Genomic DNA, 21,916 nt, shown 5'->3' on the forward strand with positions numbered 1-21,916 from the left:
TTTCCCACTTCGATATTCCGTCTATGTACAGAACTAATTATGAGCCAGTTTTTGATCTCTCCAGTACTAAACCTGTTGTTTTTGACGCTGGCATATACAGAATAGACCAAACAAACTGGTCCTTTGCTTCGGGTCACTTGAGTCTGGCAAATCCTAGTAAACTTGAAGCTGAATGCTATATTTTCTTATTACAGTATAAACGGTTTGTGAAGGATCATTGTGAGTAGGTGTTTCTAAGTGTGGCCCGTTGCATACTGTTGTCTTTTCATACCGCCTCACACCTGTCGCTTTTATTCGTATGGGATACACAGTGTTATAGTTACTGGACTTTTCAAAACCGCTGTGTAGCTCACTGCCTAGCTCTTGCGTTTTTAGTTATATGGCAGCTCGTGAGCAAACGGCTTTTCCTTGCGTTCTACGACATAATACCGGCCAATAGCAACCCCCTATGGTAAAGAACATAAAAAAACTGAATAAATCCATGGTTGCTTTTCTGATCTCTGGATCAATTTTTCGTCTTGATTCCCATGTTGTGATTATTCTTCCCGTACAGAACATCACCAACATCTCCTTGAATGCACGAGATTACAAAACCAAACCGAAAGTCACGTGCGAGAATAATCAACCCATTGTTCGTCTTGTCACACGTCTAGCAGTTACTCTGTAAAAGTAGGTTTTCTTCAAGTTTCCCCAACTGGCACGTTTTCCAATGTGACCATTGGACAAAGAGCTACTGACCTTAATTTGGTTATCGATATACACGGTTAGTAACTACATTTTGCGCAGCAGGATATCACAGTGTCTAGTCCCATAAAAAAGTAGTCAGGAAACAGGGAAAGTAGCTTCACAAAATATTATTCGGTTTATTGGAAGAAAGCCTCTTTTAAAAATAGGAAGGGAGAAGGAAAACCGCCCATCAATCCATCTTTTCTGATGAACTAGCACTAGGATCAGCTTGTGAACATACATTATGGCTGTGGAAAGCATAACTAAAAAACGTTCAACTAAGAGCATTTCATAAGTACAAAATGTCAAAAAAGAGAGGGAGTACAAATATATATTCCATAGATTAGGATGTACCATTTAAATGCCGAAGGAAAACCAAAATGTACTGGTGCCCAAAATAAGGGACAAAAGCTCAACTTCAGTTGAGATTTTGTCTTGTAAGTGGAGCGAATCACTGCCGAAATGTCGAGAAGCGCTGCACCATTGTTTCGCTCTCATACGGTCTATCATCAAGACGCATCTCACGGCTATTCAGAGGGATGCAAACTCATTTCACTTGCAGAGCAAAACCCCCATTTAAATTTCCAACACTTTCTTGGACTGAACAAAAGTATATACTTTTTCATTGGGGCTGTAATCTTTTTTGAAGAAGCGGGTTTTAAATGTTCAGTGCAGTATTTGGAATATGGTCACATACTAACTTAGGGAGCAATAGTAAAATCTACCTATTTTTATTTAAAACATTGGGTTTTTGGTGAAAATATCTGGAAGGAACCAGCACGCTAGTCGACTTTTCTTCTCTTAGCCGACTGTTGTTGTCGGTAGCCCCTGGAACGTGAATGGCGTGATCAAACCAGCTGAACGGGCTTAATCTAACCCATAATTATTTCAGCTCAGACAATGTTTGACAAGAGTCGACAACAAACTTTTGGAAAAAAGCTTTCTACACACACTACAAGTTAAAGCTTCTTACGGAAGAAAATTTTAATGAAACCTTTTTGAAGGTCGACGAAATTCCCTACAGAATCTTACTTCAAGAAATATCAGTCCGAACATGACAGACAAAAATATTGGAACTGCTATAGTGCATTGCTGACATTAGAATGAAGATGCTTTAGGGAAGTGAACCGTATGGATCGGTCAAGATTTTTTCCCGTGGCGATAAATGGGACATATTTTGAGAATAGTGTTTTCGACCGGAGGATAGCTTTGTCATCCACAAAGTCTATTAAGCTGTCAGCAAGAAGTAAGACGTAATTGAAATATTTTGTGGATTCGGTAGTGCACACGGGATGCTTTCCCAGTACTTATTAACGCAACAACTTTCGATGGCATGATAAGGAACCTGGTGCACATCGTCGCCCGGTCGGCCACTTATCCACTAGCATGAATCTCAAAATCTTCTTGAATTTGCGTCATAAATACTGAAATAAATGGTGTTAAAAGGTAGCTGAATAATAAGTTAAAATACTACGGTCAACTAGTCCCCTTACCATCTTGCGTCACCCAGATCAACTTGAATCGATGATAAAGTGAAAGGGCTTTCTCATCAAGCAGAAAATATGGAGGCCAAAAACCGGCAAAGTTAAAAGACTACCTATGCTTGGTAATTGATCAGTTGGCTCTTGGTCAACTTGCCGATCTTGGGAAGTGACATGCAGGCGTTCCGCCTCTATTCGAGGAGACATCATTAGTGCACTGTTCTGTTTGATTGTGGATGATTTTGGGTGCGTTTTGCAGTCATCACATGTTCTTTGATTCTATATACTGCTATCTAATCCACAACCCATTTTTTAATGAAACTGCTGATATAATTTACAATGCTTTCATACTACCACGGAATTGCATAATTTATATAAGTATATAAACCGAACACCTGTAATTTTTGCTCGTGAATGCATTCATACTAAACGGAGAGACCCTTCATTTTCATATTTCTTGCTTGAAAACAGTGATGAGATAGCACGACTGTTATGGATAATAAAACCTGCTCTTTTAGGCGGAAGGAACCGGACGGTCGCAGTCGGAAGATGGGTTTGCCATGAAGGAAGTCGTTTTCAATAAAGTGACATTATAAATTAATTTAAATGTAAATGCCCCCGACAGTCGCCTTGTGAACAGATGTGCTGACTAAAACCTTGCAGGAATGTACATGTATAAAAATGAATTGAACATGATAGAAGGCAGTATAAAGTCGACTCTTTCACCTATATTGGCTGGAAAAATTTGGCCATAGAAGAATAATCTATTGGTCAATGCGACCTTTACGTTTACAGTGGGAGGGCTGACGTAATCTGATAGCGATCACTACTACCGTTGCGAGTGCAGATTTAAGGACGACATATGAAAAAAATCCTGTACAACAATGACGCTGCGTTGACACGGCGATTCGTATCGGTATATAAGCAACAGTCGCGCCTACCACCTGCTTGATTTTGTTGATCCAGCCATGAAATCATAAACAGAGCTACTCTCTGAGGCAGGCAGCGACGATTGCGTCTCACAGAGTCTGCAGAGCACTTAAAGTTAAAAGTACAAATAAGAACAACAGTGTCGCCGACTGGGGTCACAAATTAAGCACTGATGACCTGAATGAAGTCGAAGTGAGCTTCCAGGACGTGGAAGCAATCAGGTAGCCAAATAACTTCTTACAGAGCTACCTAAGACTGACTGTTACGAAACGATGGAGGCATTCGATCAACCCTAAAACTCTGCCTTGCAGCTTTTCACAGGCAATGGAACTTCTGAACCGTTTACGTTAAAACCAAGGCTTTCTTTAGAAGGAAGATTTCGTGCTTAGAATTCACTTCGGTGACGACCATTTGCTTACTACCAGCTTCAAAGATGAGGCATCAGTCCACAAATTTTTCGATTCCTTACTTATGCGTTAGTAAATGTCGCCCAAACTACGTTGATCCTTTCTAAGACTCGATGTGTGTCTAAAAAATAACCGAGTATTTGAATTGCACAATTGTGTCTCATGTTTTCTTCATAATTAAAACAGTTATTTCTAAACAACTTTGTAAAAAAGTGGTAAAATTCAACAAATTTTAGAGGCACGTGTGGTTTTATGTTGTCCTGAGGGAGTTCGCTTTCGTGAGCGGATACTATAGTTTTTTAAAGATGGTTGCCAAGTCAACGCGCTTTTTTATAAGACGAAAGATAAGACTACCGTTTTTATCATGTCCTATCCCTTGAAGAGATGACTCCGTCTGTGTAGCTCTATTCATTCCACTTGTGCATAGACCCATTTGCTACAAACGCGCTGATTTCCTGTGGAACCACTTAACTATATTAGCGGTAGCAACTACATAATTCATAGATTTTGTCTTCACATCAACTCAATTTCAACGGCCGTTTTATGGTTCTGCTGATATTGTTCTAAATACGTAGCAATAAAGGATGGGAACATTTTCCTCGAGTATTTCTCTTGGCGGAGGTGACCAACAACGTTTATTCTCGGTTATGAAAGAAGTCGAACGTCAAAAAATTGATTTGCGGGGCAGATGTTGTGCGCCTGCCCAACCTGCACCCACCATCGATTAGTCGAGATTTCCAAGCGGGGATACGTTATTTGAGCTCCGCCAAATTCCGAGCAATGTGTGCTACTAAATTTTTGTGAGGGTCCCCCTTCCTCACTTGTAAATTAGCCAAGATACCGGCACCAATTCTCGATAAGTTCTATTGAACCGGGTATATGGGAGAAATACGAGAATCTCATCAGGAGAGCAAACCAAATATTACAACCTTTTAATGCGACAGAAGCCAAGTATGTTTTACAACAGGGGTCATTCACAGGGCTCCTAACCACAAAGTTTTTTTGAGAGATCGTAAACAATACAAATTTAGGTCTAGAGGATTGCAAACAACGAAGGTATCTGGGTAACTGAACGAATCCTTAATCCCAGTAGGGAAAACATTTGAAGCACTCGGTGAGTCACTGGGTACACTTCGGAAAATCTGTGGTTTCCACGACCATACTGAACCAAACCAGCAACCTAATGATGACCACGACCTGATATGAAGATCGGGGCCAGCACGGATAAGCAATTGTCGAAGCACCCGTCGATTGCACTAATTAGAAATTTCGACTTATCTATGGGTTGGTAAAAATCAATTACCGAATAACCTCCTGCTTCAGATAAAAAATCAACATTCATCGCATAATGGAATGGGGAGCAAATAGTAGAACAACTTCACGTCCTCTGTCTAGAGTCCGAAATATATGGCGTAAAGGGAGAGATACAGTTTTGGACTGTTACGATCAAGTATTTTTAATAAGTTTCCTTGTTCCGTAATACAATCCGTTAATTTTCCAAGTCTTTATACTTTTATGTCTACTATTGCTAACTAAAGCTGTTTGGTGATTGACTGACAAGGCATGGTCACTACTTCGTCCACTCCCGTGGTTTCAAGCAACTCTCAGGTTGACAGCTTCATTTTGAACATGACATGCGCCTAATCAGACATGAATTTGCGACATAACTTTACACTATTAAGAGTGCATCACTTTTCCTCATATCCACTAGTTCTATGCACAACCGTTGCGGTAGTCTTCAGTTGTTTAGAAGAATGCCCTACCACAAGTTGCTCTATCAGCCTAGTATATTTCACCCAACTACGAGAAACAGACGCAGTTTTAAGTAATGAGGGTTTGAGTGGCTTTCGGTGATCTCAGTTACACGAAAATTCCCACTTGGTTTAAGTTTTATCAGATGAATGATAGACAGTTGGATAACTCATTTCTTGTCTGTCATTTCGTTGTTCACCCTGAATCTGAAAGCAGTTCAGTCTCAAACACAAGTCGTTTAGGTTGATGAACCTCAGTTTACAGATTCCTTTAAATTTCCGTTGTGTTTCGAAAGATTTTAGTTTCTGTCCTAATATATGTAGGTAAACGCATGAGTTGGAAAGTTGGATGAGGCACAAACCGAACTCGTATTCATCGAGAAGTGAAGGGAAAAGACTGACAAAAGTTGCATACCAGCTTCGGTTATGTGAATAATTTTGTGACTTTAGTAAAACTGATAATATTTTTAATGAATAACGTGCAGGGGTAGATAGTATAAAACAACGGGTGACGCAAAACACATCTACTTACTTGCAAAGTTCACAATCTCATGAAAGTAATCAGATTTAACATGTCAATAGTTCTGAGGTGGAAGAACGAGGGAACAAGGAAAAGGGAGCGGAATCTATCAACTCGTGTATGTGCGTTCTTCAAAGAACCCTGTCGTTCAGCATTGCACAACCTGTGTAAGGAGTTTGAGTTCCGGTTCTGTCTGCAATTTTCAGACAACACTCGCAACGTTCCTCATTCATTTCACTTTGAGAGGAAATCTGCCATGTTTTTAAATTTCTTCTCCAAATAATTTTAACTGATATCAAAAAGAAGCTGAAGTTAAGTCCCAACCTGATATGTTTTGCGTTTGTTAGCTGATATAAGAAAAAGACTGCTTATCAAACAAACTACAGATGGTTTCACTCATGACTGGTAAGGATTTCAAGTGGTTTGACAAAGTAGAAGTCACAGTGCAGATGACAGACAGGTTCCTCAGAAGGCCGAACAACTGCTATCCACTTGAGGCTGCGCATCACTCCCTGTCTATTACGAAGTTTACTAAATCCGTTGAATCTGATTAGAAAGACAGGTACAATCAAGAGGGAGCTAGATGCTCGGTAGACAACTGCTCTTATCTCTTGACAAAATTGTACACGTTATGTAGGATTTCTTTTAGTGTGGCAAAAAGCTGTCGAAACGAAAAAGTAGTCGCCTTATTTTAGTTTATCTAATCATTCATAATTTGGAAAGGGTCTTACACCTACATCAGTCACGTAGTGCAGCGATTATTAGCATCTATTTTGCCTTCGGAAGTTGAAATTTTATGACTTTATGGCAAGAAATTATTCAGTCCCAACGATTTATTTGACGGATAAATGAGTCCTGAATCGAGGAGGACATTTGAGAGACGGATAGTCTTCAAAACAGTTATACAATTACAGCTAAATTGCTTACTTATTACAAAAAAACAGACATTACAGGCCAAAACAAAACTTTTGAGAACAGCGCAACTCAATCTCATGAAGTAATGCGTCTTACCCACTCCACATTAAATCACGCGATCAACTGTCTCATAGCCAGGCAGTTGTTGCGAATCTCACTGAGTCGTCCGTTTGAGGGGAACATTTTCCGGCCTCATCGAATGTTTTCACTAGTCACCTGGATACAAAACTTGTTTTACTAGGTTATCGGGAAGTTTTTGGTAACAGTGTGAGTAGTCTCTTTCATAAAAATATACTGCAATATCTAGCGTATCGCACAAACTAAAAAATGTGGTGGCCCATGTGCAGCAAATTCAGTTGAATGATACAAACAAGAGAGTAGGTTGAGTCTCCCGTGATAGATAGATGAGTGTATTTGTTGAAACTTGGATTAGTTTTCATTAGTGTACTTCTCACAAGATCCAATGCATCTGTAAGTATGACCGTGGTTAGGAAACTCAAACTTGCATTTTCGAGGCGGAACTCTTGCCTGAAAGTGAAACTACCATCTGGAAGGTCGAAAATGCGAAGCTGAATTAGAGGGCTTTCATTCTTGAGTGGCGAAACACATTAATCTGCAGAATTTTTCAGGTGGTTTCCGAATGTTTGTTTGATCGCTCAGTACTTTTGGTCTACACCTCATCATTCGCTTAGGTGACGCCGATGAATTACGCGCTGGTCCAGCAACGATTTTACACTCGTAATCAACAAAGGCCAAATCTAAATCAGGAACTACAGTAACCAAGACCCGAGTCTATATTTACAATACCAACATGTATTGTAGAGATGGTTACTCCTTGCATTCAAAACTGACTTCTCGTTTTCAACAGCAAATTGCCTCAAAATCTAGCCCGGAGCCCCCTTGAATGGCTCGGATACTTCCGTCCGATATAATGTCATTAACATGCTGGTCCATCTGAGCTGTTCAGAGTAGACATCTCATGTCTGATTCCTTACGTCTGATCTGATTTGAGTCTCCGTCTGGTTTTGACTCAGCAAGTGAATTCCGATTTAAAAAACCAATTCCTTTCATCCCCATGTAGTTCCAATCCAAAATTGATTGACCTAGTTGTTGAGCTGGCGGTTTTGAAGCTTCCGTTGATATTTCCAACATTTTATAACTTTACTGCAATTTCGACTTTTTCAGAGATCTTCATCTTCATTCTACTCGGTCAAGAGCAGGAAATGCTACGTGGAAAACTGAAACTTCTCTTTTCAGAACAGATTCGGTCATGTGCAGTGGTCATGAAAGTGATACATCCACCAAAGTCTCAGTGCATGGGTTGCAATAACATCTGATACGCTCGTAACATGTCAGGCAACCTTGCTGCAGTTCTCATTCTACCGTTTCAATAATGCACAATAATGTATGATTGACTTTTGTACTGGTGTAGCGATGGATACTACTGATGAGGCATGCGAGTACAACGGTTCCTTGTAGCTCCGCTTTTCGTCTATTGGGAGGTAAGATTTACTACGGAATTGCTTTGAATTGCTTTCTAGCAATCGTTTATATTTGAGCGATAGTCAATGAATATCCAGGGAAGTTCAGAAAGACGCGCTCGATAAGAAGACGGATATTCAGTTTTTATAAACAAGATGCACATGAGAGTTTTGCTTCACTGTCCAATAGTCTGTAACTTTTCAGTTGGTATTTTTTTAATTGATAACTTCGCTGCGTAGGTCTATTTCCTTTCACTAATACACAAAACAGCGCATCTACAAGGTTTACAAGATGTAACCAATGCCTATACTTTGCATGAGCCGAGCAGGAAAACTCGCGTGGATGAAAAATTTAGTTCATCTGTCAGGTCAGCACAAATGAGGAAATTTTCGGAACAGATAATTTTTTTTCTTGGAATCCGAGGTCGTTGTAATAAGTAGATTCTTGCAGGAAGTACGCAATACTTTCCTCCTTCGAATCGTTTTTGGGGGTCTTTTGGGAGTGGCTATTCACAGTTGCACATGTTCATTCTGATTTGTAGTTTTCATCTCATGTTTTAGATGCAAACACTAGTTGTCTAAACAAATCATTTTCGCTTAAATCCTTGGTTTACAGAAAGCTTAGATGAACCCTATGTAGTACAAAATGCATCCATTCATAAGATTTTCTAGATGCTCCAAAATGCTTTTAGGGGTTGGGTCATAAGATACGGGCTTTTTATAACGGTTATGGTATTTGAAGTACAGATCAAGGGTTTCGGTAGGAAGCTAGTAAAAGGTGTGACAACGGGAAAGTTGCGTGGTACTGCAGGGCGCTAATGATCAGCTTGAGTTCAAGAAATTCAGTTGATCCACTTAAACCACTAGCCTTTCTACACTCAGTTAAATAGAAGCAGACAGAAACCAACTCTCACCGTCAGGCGAATCCAACTTCATTGGTGTTCTGCAGTGGTAAATTGAGTTGAGGTCTAACTAAATTTGGTTGTTCTCACCTAGTAAACCTAAACTAGAACCTGTTTCTTCAGCTGGCTGAGTAATATAAAGGGCTCATGAGTTACGGAGTAAATAAGCTGAGTGGTACTAATTACATTGTGAACAGTACATACATTTGCGACCGATTAGAAAACATTAGACAGGTTGAAGCTACGCTTGCTACCGAGGCACGAAATGACCCATTCTCCAGGACATTGGATGATTAGTTTGTCTCAAGGTCACTCACATGGTTTAATTACCACTATTTATTCCTTCACAAGTGAGTGTACTTAGTTATCAACAAAGTTGTTAAAAAGAACAGCACGATGAAAGAAATTCACTTGGCAATTAAAGGGTTGCAGAAAACCTTCAAAACATTTTCGGTCGGTCAGGAAAAAGATGAGCGAATGCGTCTTCTCTTCAAGCTGCTATTAAATGGGAACGGACTGAACAAGAGAACTATCAGAAAACAGCCATATGTAGAAATATGTATGCAACTTATCACATGGTTTCGTTTGTCAAATGCTTTGCTGTTTTCTCAATGGCATCAGATGTCTTTCAAAATAGATGCCTTTGTCTGCCCGGCCTGGATCAGCCGGACCCTCTGTAACGTTGCATTTCAGATTGTTACACGCAGTTTGACGTGAGAACTGAGATAGAAGTTGGGGCGCTATTTCAAATGGGGTCTTCTGTCAGTCCCGAGGAGCTGTCTACTGAACAATCAGTCTTGTGATAACTCTTTGGGTGAATGTATCAGAATCAGTCTCGTGTCCATTCGGTTGACCCATTCTTACCGGTTACTGAAGGATTAAGTGGCGGGCGCACGTGGTGAATAGTAGTAGAACTTCAGCTTTTTCATGTATTTCACAGGAAAATTGACTGTTGATGACAGTTTGGTCTCGAGCCTTTGAATGACTTCAAGTCCAAAAACGTTTCCGAAAAGAGTAAGAAATCCCGATTCATGTTCAACGAGCGGCTGTAACCGCAGCAGGCTGCATGCCATGTGAAACAACCAAGCTTTGAAACAAAAGCATAACAAGAATATTGGTGATATTGTGGAATTTGGAGACCTCGGAAGCGTTGGTTGGTTGTTTAAGGAGCTTGGCAGTTGAATTGCAAGCAAAACAACCACAAGACACCTCACCTGCTCTTCCCATATTCCACAATATCGTCAACAGGGTGGGCGTTCCCTTTACCCTTACATGTCGGCTGGCTCACTCGACGAAATGTTTCCTCCCTACGCGAATGAATGCGACGAGGCGCTTTATGTATTCCAACTACCGATCTCAACGTACAGACTAGCAACCAAACAGAAAAATGTGCCCAGACACATGCGTCTTACCAGAGTGCATTTATCGAGAGGTGTTCTCGCCTTATTGCTAGAGTCCCACTGATCGAAATATTTCATCTACATGACTGATCTTACGTCCAGAATTGTCCACTTGTAAGGCTTGCCTTCACTTACAGTTATTGTCATAATAACACGAATTCGACCCTTCATGAGTTATGCCTTTACAGTGAAGGGCAGGTCGTTTGTTCTGCTGATATGTTCCACGGGTGATATCCGCTGTTCTGAAAGATTTTAAATAACCGGAACAAACTACGGGGAGGATTGATACCCCTGCATGCCCTCTCTCCGGGACGAAAAACGCGTCGAGGGACGGTCACACCGGACAAAATGTTGCGGCCACTTGAACGTGTATTTCGAGAGCACTGCTTCATAAGGTGATAAGTCCAAACGGTTGACTGCATTGCTTGGGATTTATCTTTGAATTATCCGTTATTCTATGTATTTTTTGACTCGTGTGCGAGCGAAAAAGTTAGGTAATTTTACTGTACAGTTTGGATGAGCGTCATTCTAAAAGGTAGTATGAACAAGGTGAAATCACCTGAGAAATTCCAGCATGACATGAAAAAAACCGTGTTCTACACCAGTTCGGATCATTTATACCCAAACCAAGCACCAACCGATATGGTCGTCAGCAGTTATTGTGTCCTCAAGTACGGTTAAATCAAGAACGCTAAAGTACGCCAAACTGCGTGCTCTAATAAGGATGCAAATTGCACATTTATGCATATGTATGATACCAGCGAGCCAAAAAAATACAAAAAATACAGTTTATATATGTGCGTTGGCCGAAAAAGTCTTTGTTCGGAACGAAGGTTTCTTGAGGTGGCCAAAACACCAAATAATGTGAATACTCTATACGACGTCCTTTTACCAGTTCCTCTTTCCTAAAGATTTTCAATTTCATTAGTTGTTGCATACAAATGGCTTCGGAAAGCCCATTGAATGCGAATGGGTGTTGGAACAATTTGAAATTGCTTGACCTGACCCACTACAACTGTAGAGAGTAGTGGACACAGAAGAACCAGTTATAGGATGTCCTCGTCAGAGCCTTCATGCCGAAAGGTCTCACGGGGAGATCCAAATTATTGTTGTTTCAATAGTTGAGCGGTGGTAAATCAGAGGTAACGCTGATTAGAGGAAAGTAAAACGTATTTTACTTCGTGAAAGCTACTCTCAGTGGTCACCCAGTACTAACCTATTTAAATTTTGACAACAAAGACCACACCCAATTTAGCAAAATGTACGTGCCATTTCCATGCCTGTTCACCGTGCTGCATATGAGGAGATATAAGAAAACTGAGATAATAGTTCCCTAAGGCTTCACTTCACACAGACGGACATGCCTGAATATTTTAACTATTCGTCAGAAAAAGTGCATGGTGCATGTTGAAGTTATCAGACGGATATTGAAAAAGCACCGACAATGGCTGAACTTGCCTGGTTAAAGCTTCTATTGCCGTTAGGGTAAGTATAAAATAGGCTCACCTAATAACATTTGAATTTTGTACTTCAAACTTCCCTTTCGGCCTTTGATCACTCATAAACAACACCCAGCTATGTAGGCTTAGAGAATCTCAGTACTTTAAATTGCTTCCCTCCAAAATTCAGACACAGTTGACAGAGGCAAACAAATAAAAGGAGAAAGGTAAATTTATCTTTAAAAACTCCCTAGAAATTAAGAACCGATACATGAATACCAACTCAAAAGGCATTGATGGATGGAATATTATTGACCGATGAGGTGAGCGGTTTGGGAAGACACTGAAATGTTGGGAGCATTAAGACTGTAAATGAAATTCGGTAGATGGACTGTGATGAACAAAGTTGAACTAGAAAGACTGTTTACATTATTAGGTGAATTGGAACACCAACATCAAGCCAAAGACAAATGTCTAACCACTCACAGCGCTCGTCCTGGAAACATCCTTCCCCACAAATTTTTCTCTTGTCACAAGATCATTAAACGTTTCCAAAATTTCTGACAGCATTTTGAATAAATGAATTGTTATCACCCGCACGTTTCATTCGGTTAAACGTGTTTTCTCAATATCATTTCGTAAAACCAATTAATCTCTCGAAACTATTAAGCCCAACTGTTACCAACTTATAAAAGACCCTGAAAACGTGACTGAGGTTTTCCAGTCACTAAAAGAAATAAGTAGACTGCACACGAGGTGTGGTAGCTCAAGTTTAGCCGCCAACAGAAGTGCTAACTGAGAAGCTGCTCATCAATTCGGAATGTCATTCCAATGTATGAGGTGTATGTTTGTCTGCGAATTTCTTTTCTTCTTTAGATGGTATCATTTATCATCGGCCTAAAGGTCATAGTTGGATGAACTTTATACAAGCCACTATGTCATAGAATCCATCTGTGCAAAACGATTATTCAGAAAAGGCGGCTTGTAGTTAATATGTGTTGGACCCACGGAGCCATGTGGAGCTTTTTTCCCGGCTGTAATTAATCGGGGCTTTTGATTTCCAAAAGGCCTTGGGTAGTACAAGCATATGAGGCCGTGGTCGGTATTAGTAAATTTCAAGAAGTGTGGTCGATTTGTGCTTAGAATATGGTGCAATTATCCTTCACTCTCGCAGAGCACGTCATGCTATCCAGCACCAACTGACTGTAATAGAGTAATAGAGTAAATTGATGGGTATGGTGAAAATCTTGTAGTTTGTATGCACAGCAGTCGACAAAGACATCTGATTGAGTGATGTGAACTGTACCTCTTAAGAGATACCGATGCTGTATCCTTTCCAAATATGATGCTAACCATGCCACTTACTCGTAACTTCGCATTAAACAGCATGGTGCTCGGCTGATAATCAGGGAGCTGTAAGACCGATACTTCTCTTAACTGGGCGCAAACGAGGAATAAATGGCTGCTCGATGCTCCTGTGTTTTCGAGTGAAGTCTGGTTTGACCTACATGACAAAATGAGTATAGACAGCAATTAGATAGCTGAGTTGTTATTGTGGGTTTTTATGCAAATACATTCTAATAGAAAGCTCAGGGCATTTAGCTGGAAAGTTTAAATTTCCTTGTCGACAGTAGAGTCGGATGTTACTTGCGCCAAAAGCAAATAAATATACTTTTATACTGGGTTTTATTTCACACTTTATAATGTCTGTGTTCTTGATATGACTTCACAATATACCTCAACCGCGAAGTTTCGTTGCATATACCTCGTACCAAACTATATATGGGGGAATATTTATCTAATATCGTTGCTAATGTTGGAAGCACTGAAATAGTATTCTCTCTTTTGTAGGTGGCCAATCTGCGCTTTCTTTGAGTGTGAAGTTTCTTCTAAAGTTTTCTTGGATTTCAAGACAAAAAAGAATGGGGAAGAAACCAAACAAAACCAGCTTTTGGGTTTGATCGCCGGTCGCCCGGAAACAGTGGTGTAGATAGACGAATTTAATCAAGATGTAATAGAAGAGACTTTTAACAAATTATGTAGCTTACATTTACCAATTTTCAGTCAATATTTTGGGAGTTAGAATGAGGATTTTTTCCTCAGGGTTTAAATATTGCAGTGAAGACGTTTATAAACAGTTTACTCCTCAGACATATCTCATAGGGAAGTTCAGAGATTAACCTAGTTTAAATCCCTGCTGAAAGACTACATCGACTAAATGACTGACTGTCACTGTCTACTGAAACTAGCTTTGATGTTCATTACATGGTACATGCAAAGCAGTACCTCTCACAGTCATTTCATTTTCTTTTACTGCATCCAAGTTCCCCTTTTCTATGAACTTTAAGTCATGTTTCATCCAGTAATGAGGTAAGAGGCAGAAAACTTCCGGGGGCATTGGTGAGAAGCAAGCGCAATTCAGATGAAATGGCCCCTGCTTTCCTGCTCATAACTATATACCGTAGCCCCTCATATCTAGACACCCGGTTATCTTGCTTGTTATCATGAAAAATGCTTTTAGCTGTCATATTTTTCGGCTTGCTCATTTTCTTCTGATGATTTGGTCTTGATGCACTATCTGCACAATCCACCCGACACCCACACTCCGTAGTTGGGTATCTGTTAAACCTCATTTGAGCCAAACGATAAGCAAGATATACAGCGGTACGTGTAAGGAGAAAAAATTTCAGATTGGTTCCTCCATGGGTAACCTTTTTTAGAGTGAGCGAACCACTCCAGCTTCCTCAGAAAACATTCAAAACTATTTTCTCTTCTTTTTTGCGTACACAGCATCGGGGAGTATGAAGGCAAAAACTGGAAGGGAAAAAATGACTGCTACATGTAATCCAAGATGTCAGCGCATAATACAAATTGCACATCCGTCTGAAGAATACCAGTTTTAGCATAGATCGTGGCGACACTTTGACTGACGATGTGCCTAAGAGGTGAAGCAGAAGAACCAGCGCGAAAATAAAACAAGTCGACTGACGTATTAATAACCAACTGCCCTCACAGCTGAATGCTGCTGGTGCTAGATGCGATTTCATAGCAAGGGAGGTGCCTCAAGTAGTTCTGTCAAAATGGAAAAATGAGGAAGAGAAACCACACAAATCCAGAAAGCATAACAGTGTTGACGAACGCTCAGCAAAGTTTCCTCTGGAAGTCTTAAGTGCTGTGCGAGAGATTAAGCTAGCTACTGATAGGTGAATTGTTCAGAAATTCGGGGTGATGGTAGGTCCAATGTGTTAGTTGATAGTGGAAAAAAAGAACTCCTGCGTCATTCCAAACTGGCACATTAAGACTCCTAGCTAACGTAAATTTGTGACATTGGTTGCATTATTTCTGACCAAAGCTGCCTGTTGTTTGTTTGGTTACGGTTTGGTCAAATGTTGAAAAACGAGGGATGAAACAAGAGAACGCTGTGAAAACTCTCGCCAAGCAAGAAAGTGCCCTACAAAATATTAACCAGAGTTCATCAGGAAATAAACATGGCGAACAAGGGTTGGCGAAAAATAATATGTTCACATTTGCGAGGGGATAATTTATTCACCTACCGCAAGCGACTGTTTCTCAACACAAGACTAGGTTAACCCTACATATAGCCGGTAATGAGTGAATAACTTGACTCCGAGAACATTCGTTAAACTTCCGTATGAGGCCTCCTGATGCAAGTTAATTTAAAAGATACTTGAGTGTGCGTACTCAGCAGTTCAAAGTTTGAAGTCAAGCAGTTTTGGCACCAATTTTTACTACGCAGCTTTTTAGGTGCCACTGTGTGATAGGCCCTGAGTTTACAGTGTACCTATGTACTACAAAAAGAGTAACAATAGCTGGATACCAACTGCATAGCCCTGAAACTAAAACGGGCATTAAGTGTGTACAAAGCTCCTCTTAAAAGCCCATGCTGAACAAGAATATACGCTTGACTGGGACAAGTACATTCAGTAGTTATTCTTTTCATTGGTTTCACTAAACTTACCAAAAGTAATAAGGTGAACACAGTTGAATTGATGAAGCTGAAACTAGATTTGTACCGTCATTATTGATAAACGCACGCTCGACAACAAGAGGCTATCGCCAATTTTGATACTCATTTGCATGAAGTCCCATGGGTGTCCTTTTGTATCTCGGATAAGGTGACCAAAGACCAAGAAAAGCATGCAGACCAGTGAAATACTGGGGTGCATAACTGGTAATGGTTGACGATGTTGTGTTTCCAGGCATGTAGAGCAATCAGAATAGTGTTATTATCTTTAATCGGGAGAGAGAGGGTGCGAAATTCTACTGCCTCCTTTTATCCAAATAGTTTTATTTACACAAAATACAGATGAGCCTGGTGGAATGTTTTAGCGGTGTTTGTATGTCCAGGATGGACCGCTAAAAATGTAAAGCATCCGAAAACGTCTCTGATGTGAGACAAATTCAGGTAACATCATTCAGTTACTTGGTCCGATTGTTTCCTTTTGAAGCCACTCATTTAAGTTTTTGTCTGCGTACCAATTCATAGATGCTCAAGTAGATGGTCCATTCAGAGAAGTGAACAGTGATCACACTCCAAAATGTTCGGCATGAGTAAATATTGATTTACAACTGATGTAGGGGATGACGTAGGTTCACCTCCACGATTAAGCTTTTTACTTCGACATCATATCTAATGACCAAATGTGAAAACTCTGTGAATATGCGTAGTATCTTTTAAGCTGTTTTAGTTCGTAGTTCGAGCAAAAAATCAGATTTCTGTCTAATTGAATACTTAGGCGTTTGTTTTCTTATCTAACTTCATATACGTTTTGATAAACATTTCCTAGACTTATTCACGGCATAGGTTCAACGTTTTGCATGGTGGTGTAATAAATTCTAATAAGCTGTCCGTTTTCAGACAGGGAAATGATTGAAATTTATTACGGTTGCCAAATGAGTTTGTGTCTGTAGGCGTCCATTTCACAGCTAAGGGCGTATTTCTACATGGATTTTGCTTTTCATTGGATGTAACGAGCACCAAACCTCCGAGTTCCAACTCACTGTTGCTTGCAAACCGCTCCAAAGCAGGAAACATTTAGTTCTTTCTCCTCTCAACCGTTCCGTTTAAATAGTTTTCCAGTCTTCTGTTCTGTTGATCATCCCCGATGTTAACGTAATTATTTATCAGCTTGAATTTAGAGTAATCTAATTACCTTCACAGTACGCCGAGTAAGTCATAATGCACAAGACATTCTTCGTCCGGCGAAGTGCAGCAATTATGTTAGGGTTCCGGAGGTTAATTGACGCAACCAAAGGTGCCAAGCCTGCGCAAGGAACATGCAATTGACGGTGGTCTCCCCTTTTCCGTGGTTTTCTTAAACAAAACAAACTATAGCCTGCTTGGAACTGTATGAACACAAGAGTTTGCCAACGCAAAACATGAAACCTCTGATACAATTTACTTCGCTACACTGATCGAACACTTTAGAATTGCCAGTCAGCTTTGAAGGCTATCAAACATCCACTGAGCTGGATGTTACCACATGTACTGTAGGGCTGGACGGAACAGCCTGCAACAGTTAAGATTCAGGTTTGAAGATTCCACTTCATATATCGATTCCGTAATTATTGAATCTCACTGTGATAAACAGGAGGCAAAACAATCCCGACCTACCCATACAACCATTCACACTTTTGCAGCAATGCTGGTTGTGACTACTGAAGGCTTGATGTAGTTCACGTTCTGTTCAAAAAATGTGAATTGTAAATTTGACTATCTGGCCGAACTTCTCAACTTCTAGGGTGTGGCTATTTGGACATTTGTTTCTTGAGATTCCTATGATAACCTGTTTGGAAATCACTTGCATCCTATTTCTTGCATCCTTCCACCAGTGGACAGCAACAGAAAAGCTGATAGTAGAATATAAAGATACAATAAAGATCGTCTAAATGGTAATATGACTTAAACCATCCCTCTAACCAAAAGAGACCTTCGGGGTTGTACTGCAGTGTTCTTACGAAATGTTATATTATAACCTTATACATCATCAGGTTAGTGCAGAAGCTAAGTTCCCGTCAAATAAAGTCTTTCTGAACCCCAGATTGTGCAAAACTGGCGGAGACTATTCATATCAACGTCCTCCTTAAAGGAGTCATTTTAGCGAACCAGAAAAAAATGATGCCGAACAGTAGGCATGTTATTTGAAGTTCTCGCTTTCAAAGAAGAAATACGTTTTGACTGTTTACATTTTTTTGATTATATGGAGGGTTCGTCTCTTATCAGCCAGGGATAAGCAAGACCGTGAAAAATTAGTCGGGCAAAGCGGAAATGTGCGACTAAAATGGTGATTAACCGAATGTTATTTACTGACTTGAATAGGAAAGTCTATAAGTCCACTGTGCATTACATTATGCATTACATTGTGCATTACATTTTGGCTATCTATGGAAGGGCTCATTGTTGTTCCATGTCATCTCCGTTTAGCAATCGGAAATTAGGAGGATCGTTCAGATTTGTGCACGGCGTTTGACAAGATGGATTAAATATGCGACATTTTTGTGGATGAAGGCTGCATGGCATGATGATTTGGCCCATCTACGAAAATCTGCGCGTCTGTCTGTGAAAATTTATTTTTTTGTATAGGTATGCAGCGTGTACACTCTACTTTAATTTTTAGAAGACTCGTCTGCGAGTGCTGATGGTATGTTTTACAAAACCTGATGGCAAGCTGTTGCGTCAGTGGTGGAGAGTATATGTAAGTTGTGGATAACTGTGCACAGTTTATTCAGTCGAGAAAGCGCCATTTACAGCTCCTGGACCGAGCAGAAAAGCACAAGCTCACTGCTGACGTGACTTGAAAAGCATGGAGAATAATATCAGAGCATTAGGGTGACTATCAGGAGAAACCTACGCAGCATTATTACGATCATGGGTTGTCACAGAAGCGCTGCTCAGTTTCAAACTCTGGAACAATATGCCGGTCTACACCCAAAGCGTAGTGACGCAGTCCGCTTACCGCTTCTGTAGGGTGGAATCTATTTAGCTTACGACAATGTGACTTGTAGACAGTGTGCAAAGCACCATTCACGCTGGGAGAATAGTAAGCCCAATTAGCACCGTTAGAAACCTGATCATCGTTGGGAATGAGATCATGATCAACCTAAGCGAGCTCTTTTCTGGTCCTCTGCAGAGGGCAATGCTGCAGCGGTTGCAATACGGCTGTGTGACTATGCACTGTCATCGAAAGTGAGTAGTACGAAATATGAACCTGAGTTCATGTAAATCATGTGGCCAGGCATATTCACTTGACGGGCATTTATACCAGCCTCTGTCCTGTTAGATGAGAGATTTGAGTTACTGGGTTCCTTTGTTCCAATTCAAAAGCAAAGGGAAATGACATATTTGGATATGTTAGGAATTCCATCAAGTTCCCCAAATGACACAGAAGAAAAGTTCATATATACACATACAAACACAAACATGAATGCGACAAAAGCACAGTAATAACAGTGAGTTTTATATTTTCACAGCTAGGCATATCCAACCAGTAGCTGCTGCGACAGAATGGAGCTTATTGTCAAGGGATGACGACAACTCTCTATCCAAATGAAGCAGGGAGTTATCTGTTCGCCTGACAGTTCATTTGCCGAGCTCTACTGACCAGCCAATAAGTTCACCAAGTGTCTATTCTGTGGCCATGCCATATCCGGATCTCATGACATGGATAACTGGAAGGTAAAAAAATTGGAATCGTTGAGGTGCTGTAAGATTTTCAATTGGAAGTAGCTTGTAGAAAGAGGGTTGTAAAACCGCCGAATTTCTACCACTGGATGGAAATGATGTGAAAGTAACGAGTGTATTTGTCAAGCCCAGATCCACCAGGGCAGCTCCGAACCGGGTTTCACTTTCTGTGCTTGCTGATGATTGGAGCCGATAAGGAGGAAGCGGTCGAACCTTTTGGTGTAATAATAAACCAAACTCAAGGAGAGTCTTGGAAATGCATGACATTTTATGATATGCAGGACTTTTTGTTTTTTTCGGCTTACTTTCGTAATTAATCCCGTTTTGGACGCATTCTATGGAAAAAACAATTGCTGAAAATCTTTTATACTGATTATTTGATTGATGCGTTCTCCGTTTACTGTTTATCAAACCACTGTTGAGTGATGATCACCACTGTTTTGATCACTGGCGGATATATCACCCTTATCGCTGACCTCAAGACCAGGTCCTCAAGAATACAACGTCCTTCATTTAGGTTCTTGAGAACAACATGATATTATTCAAGCAACAAGCAGCAAACTGATTGGTTTAGTGTTAGCTTGGTAAGTTCTTTCAAAAACACATTCGTGGGTATTTTAAACAGTCGCTGTTGTTGTTAGCCTGGATAAGCCAGTAAGCGTTTTATCAATTGCAGGGAAGATTGAATCTGCTACGCTTATTCTGCCTGTCCAAAGCTTAGCTCCATTTGTCCGCCTAATGGCTTTACTCAAATCTTATATGGTTCTCCTTGCGCGACGCGACCTAATCACTGTAGGTGAAAACGAGATTACGCGACCAACCCGCAGGGTTTGTAAGGGATAAATATATATTTCATTACGGAAATTCTCCATCGATCGCTTCATAGCATGCAGCTAGTTCTTTCTCGTTCAAAGATGCTTCATACAGTTGATCAACAACTGTGGCTGACTCAATAGAATATTATCATGGACAGCGTAACATCAGCGTTTAAAACTAATACTTTAATGCCGATAGGATACAAGTGCGTATTAATGCAAACGTATGATCAGCAACCAAACAAGTCGAAGTAACGCAGAAGGCGTTGCACAAAAATTGTATGGACATATTAGAAAATAAGCCAGCGTGAGAGAAACTGCACCTTGTGAACGCGGAGGCCTGTTTGATTTTAAACTTCTTGTTTGCTAAAGGAGAGCCGTAAATGTACATCTGAAAAATATTAAAAAGTACTTTTTGCGGATTCAAACTCGTTTGCATCTTAAGCCATATGGATGGAAAAGAAATCGTGATTTCCTAATAACACTTCGAAGTAATCTCCCTCTTAAAGGGGTTGAGTTGAAATTTCTATTTTAATTTGCGGTCGGGGTGTTTTTACATAGAGCAGTGCAGCTGGATTCTTTTTTAATTTTCTCAACGTTATACAGCATTTGAAACATCAAAAGGGCCGGCAAGTAACTCAGGTGGTCTCTGCCAAACTGACTGCCGCTGTCGGTGGTTTATGCAACTTGGGTGGCGTGATCAAACCATGATGTTGAGCTCAATCTTAACCGTAATTACCTCAGATCGGACAACGTTTAAATAGTTAGCGTCCGAGTGGAAACAAAGTTTTGACAGATGTTTGTTGGAAAAGTAACAAATTGAAACCACCTATGGAACGGGGAAATGGGAATAAAAATAGAACCAACAATATAATTATATCCCAAGGCTTTTAAAACCCAGCCTTGCTTCCTCGAACGATGTCAACGCTACAAAAAAAGGATAAATGGAACAGCCGTATCAATTGTTATGCGTCAGAAAGCCGAATGTTCCAAAGAAATTTATCATAAACCTAGGTCATTTTTTTTTCTATTAAAGGGGTTGAAACACGGTCTTATACTGGTGCGTGAGAGGAAATGGCAGTGTGGTCAACATGAAATATGCTGTGTGGTCTGATAATCTGTCCATGACAATATGACGGGTGTATTTTGACAAATTTTAACAAAAAGAGGTACCTTATGCAATGGGCATCGCCCCAAGGAATGAACCTTATAGGCACACTTGACAATCCAAGTTAAGCTGAGCGTACAGTGAGCGGACTGCTGTGCAGTACTTTCCTAAATCTTCCAAAGTTTAGAGTGCTAAACGGAACCCGCCTGTCATCCTGAACGCAAATGAAATTAGACTTTTTTTTGTTAAAGTTGCTAATCGCCGTTCCATTTTGGGACGATTTCATACGTCAAAAAAAGGCTATTTCAAAATGTCAAACCATAATCAACATTCTGCTTG

At 40.3% G+C, this 21,916-nt stretch overlaps 1 protein-coding gene across 1 annotated transcript; it reads right to left on the minus strand.

Annotated features, from left to right (window-relative positions):
* Positions 1-5,427: 5,427 nt before the first annotated feature.
* On the minus strand, positions 5,428-6,048 carry T265_04320 (hypothetical protein; the record flags this gene model as incomplete). Its single annotated transcript, XM_009169029.1, has 2 exons — positions 5,428-5,739; positions 5,956-6,048. The coding sequence occupies 2 exons, from the start codon at positions 6,046-6,048 to the stop codon at positions 5,428-5,430; spliced, it is 405 nt and encodes a 134-aa protein (XP_009167293.1).
* Between the last annotated feature and the right edge of the window lie 15,868 nt (positions 6,049-21,916).

This window comes from Opisthorchis viverrini (genome assembly GCF_000715545.1).
Source record: "Opisthorchis viverrini unplaced genomic scaffold opera_v5_70, whole genome shotgun sequence".
Classification (NCBI taxonomy): domain Eukaryota; kingdom Metazoa; phylum Platyhelminthes; class Trematoda; order Opisthorchiida; family Opisthorchiidae; genus Opisthorchis; species Opisthorchis viverrini.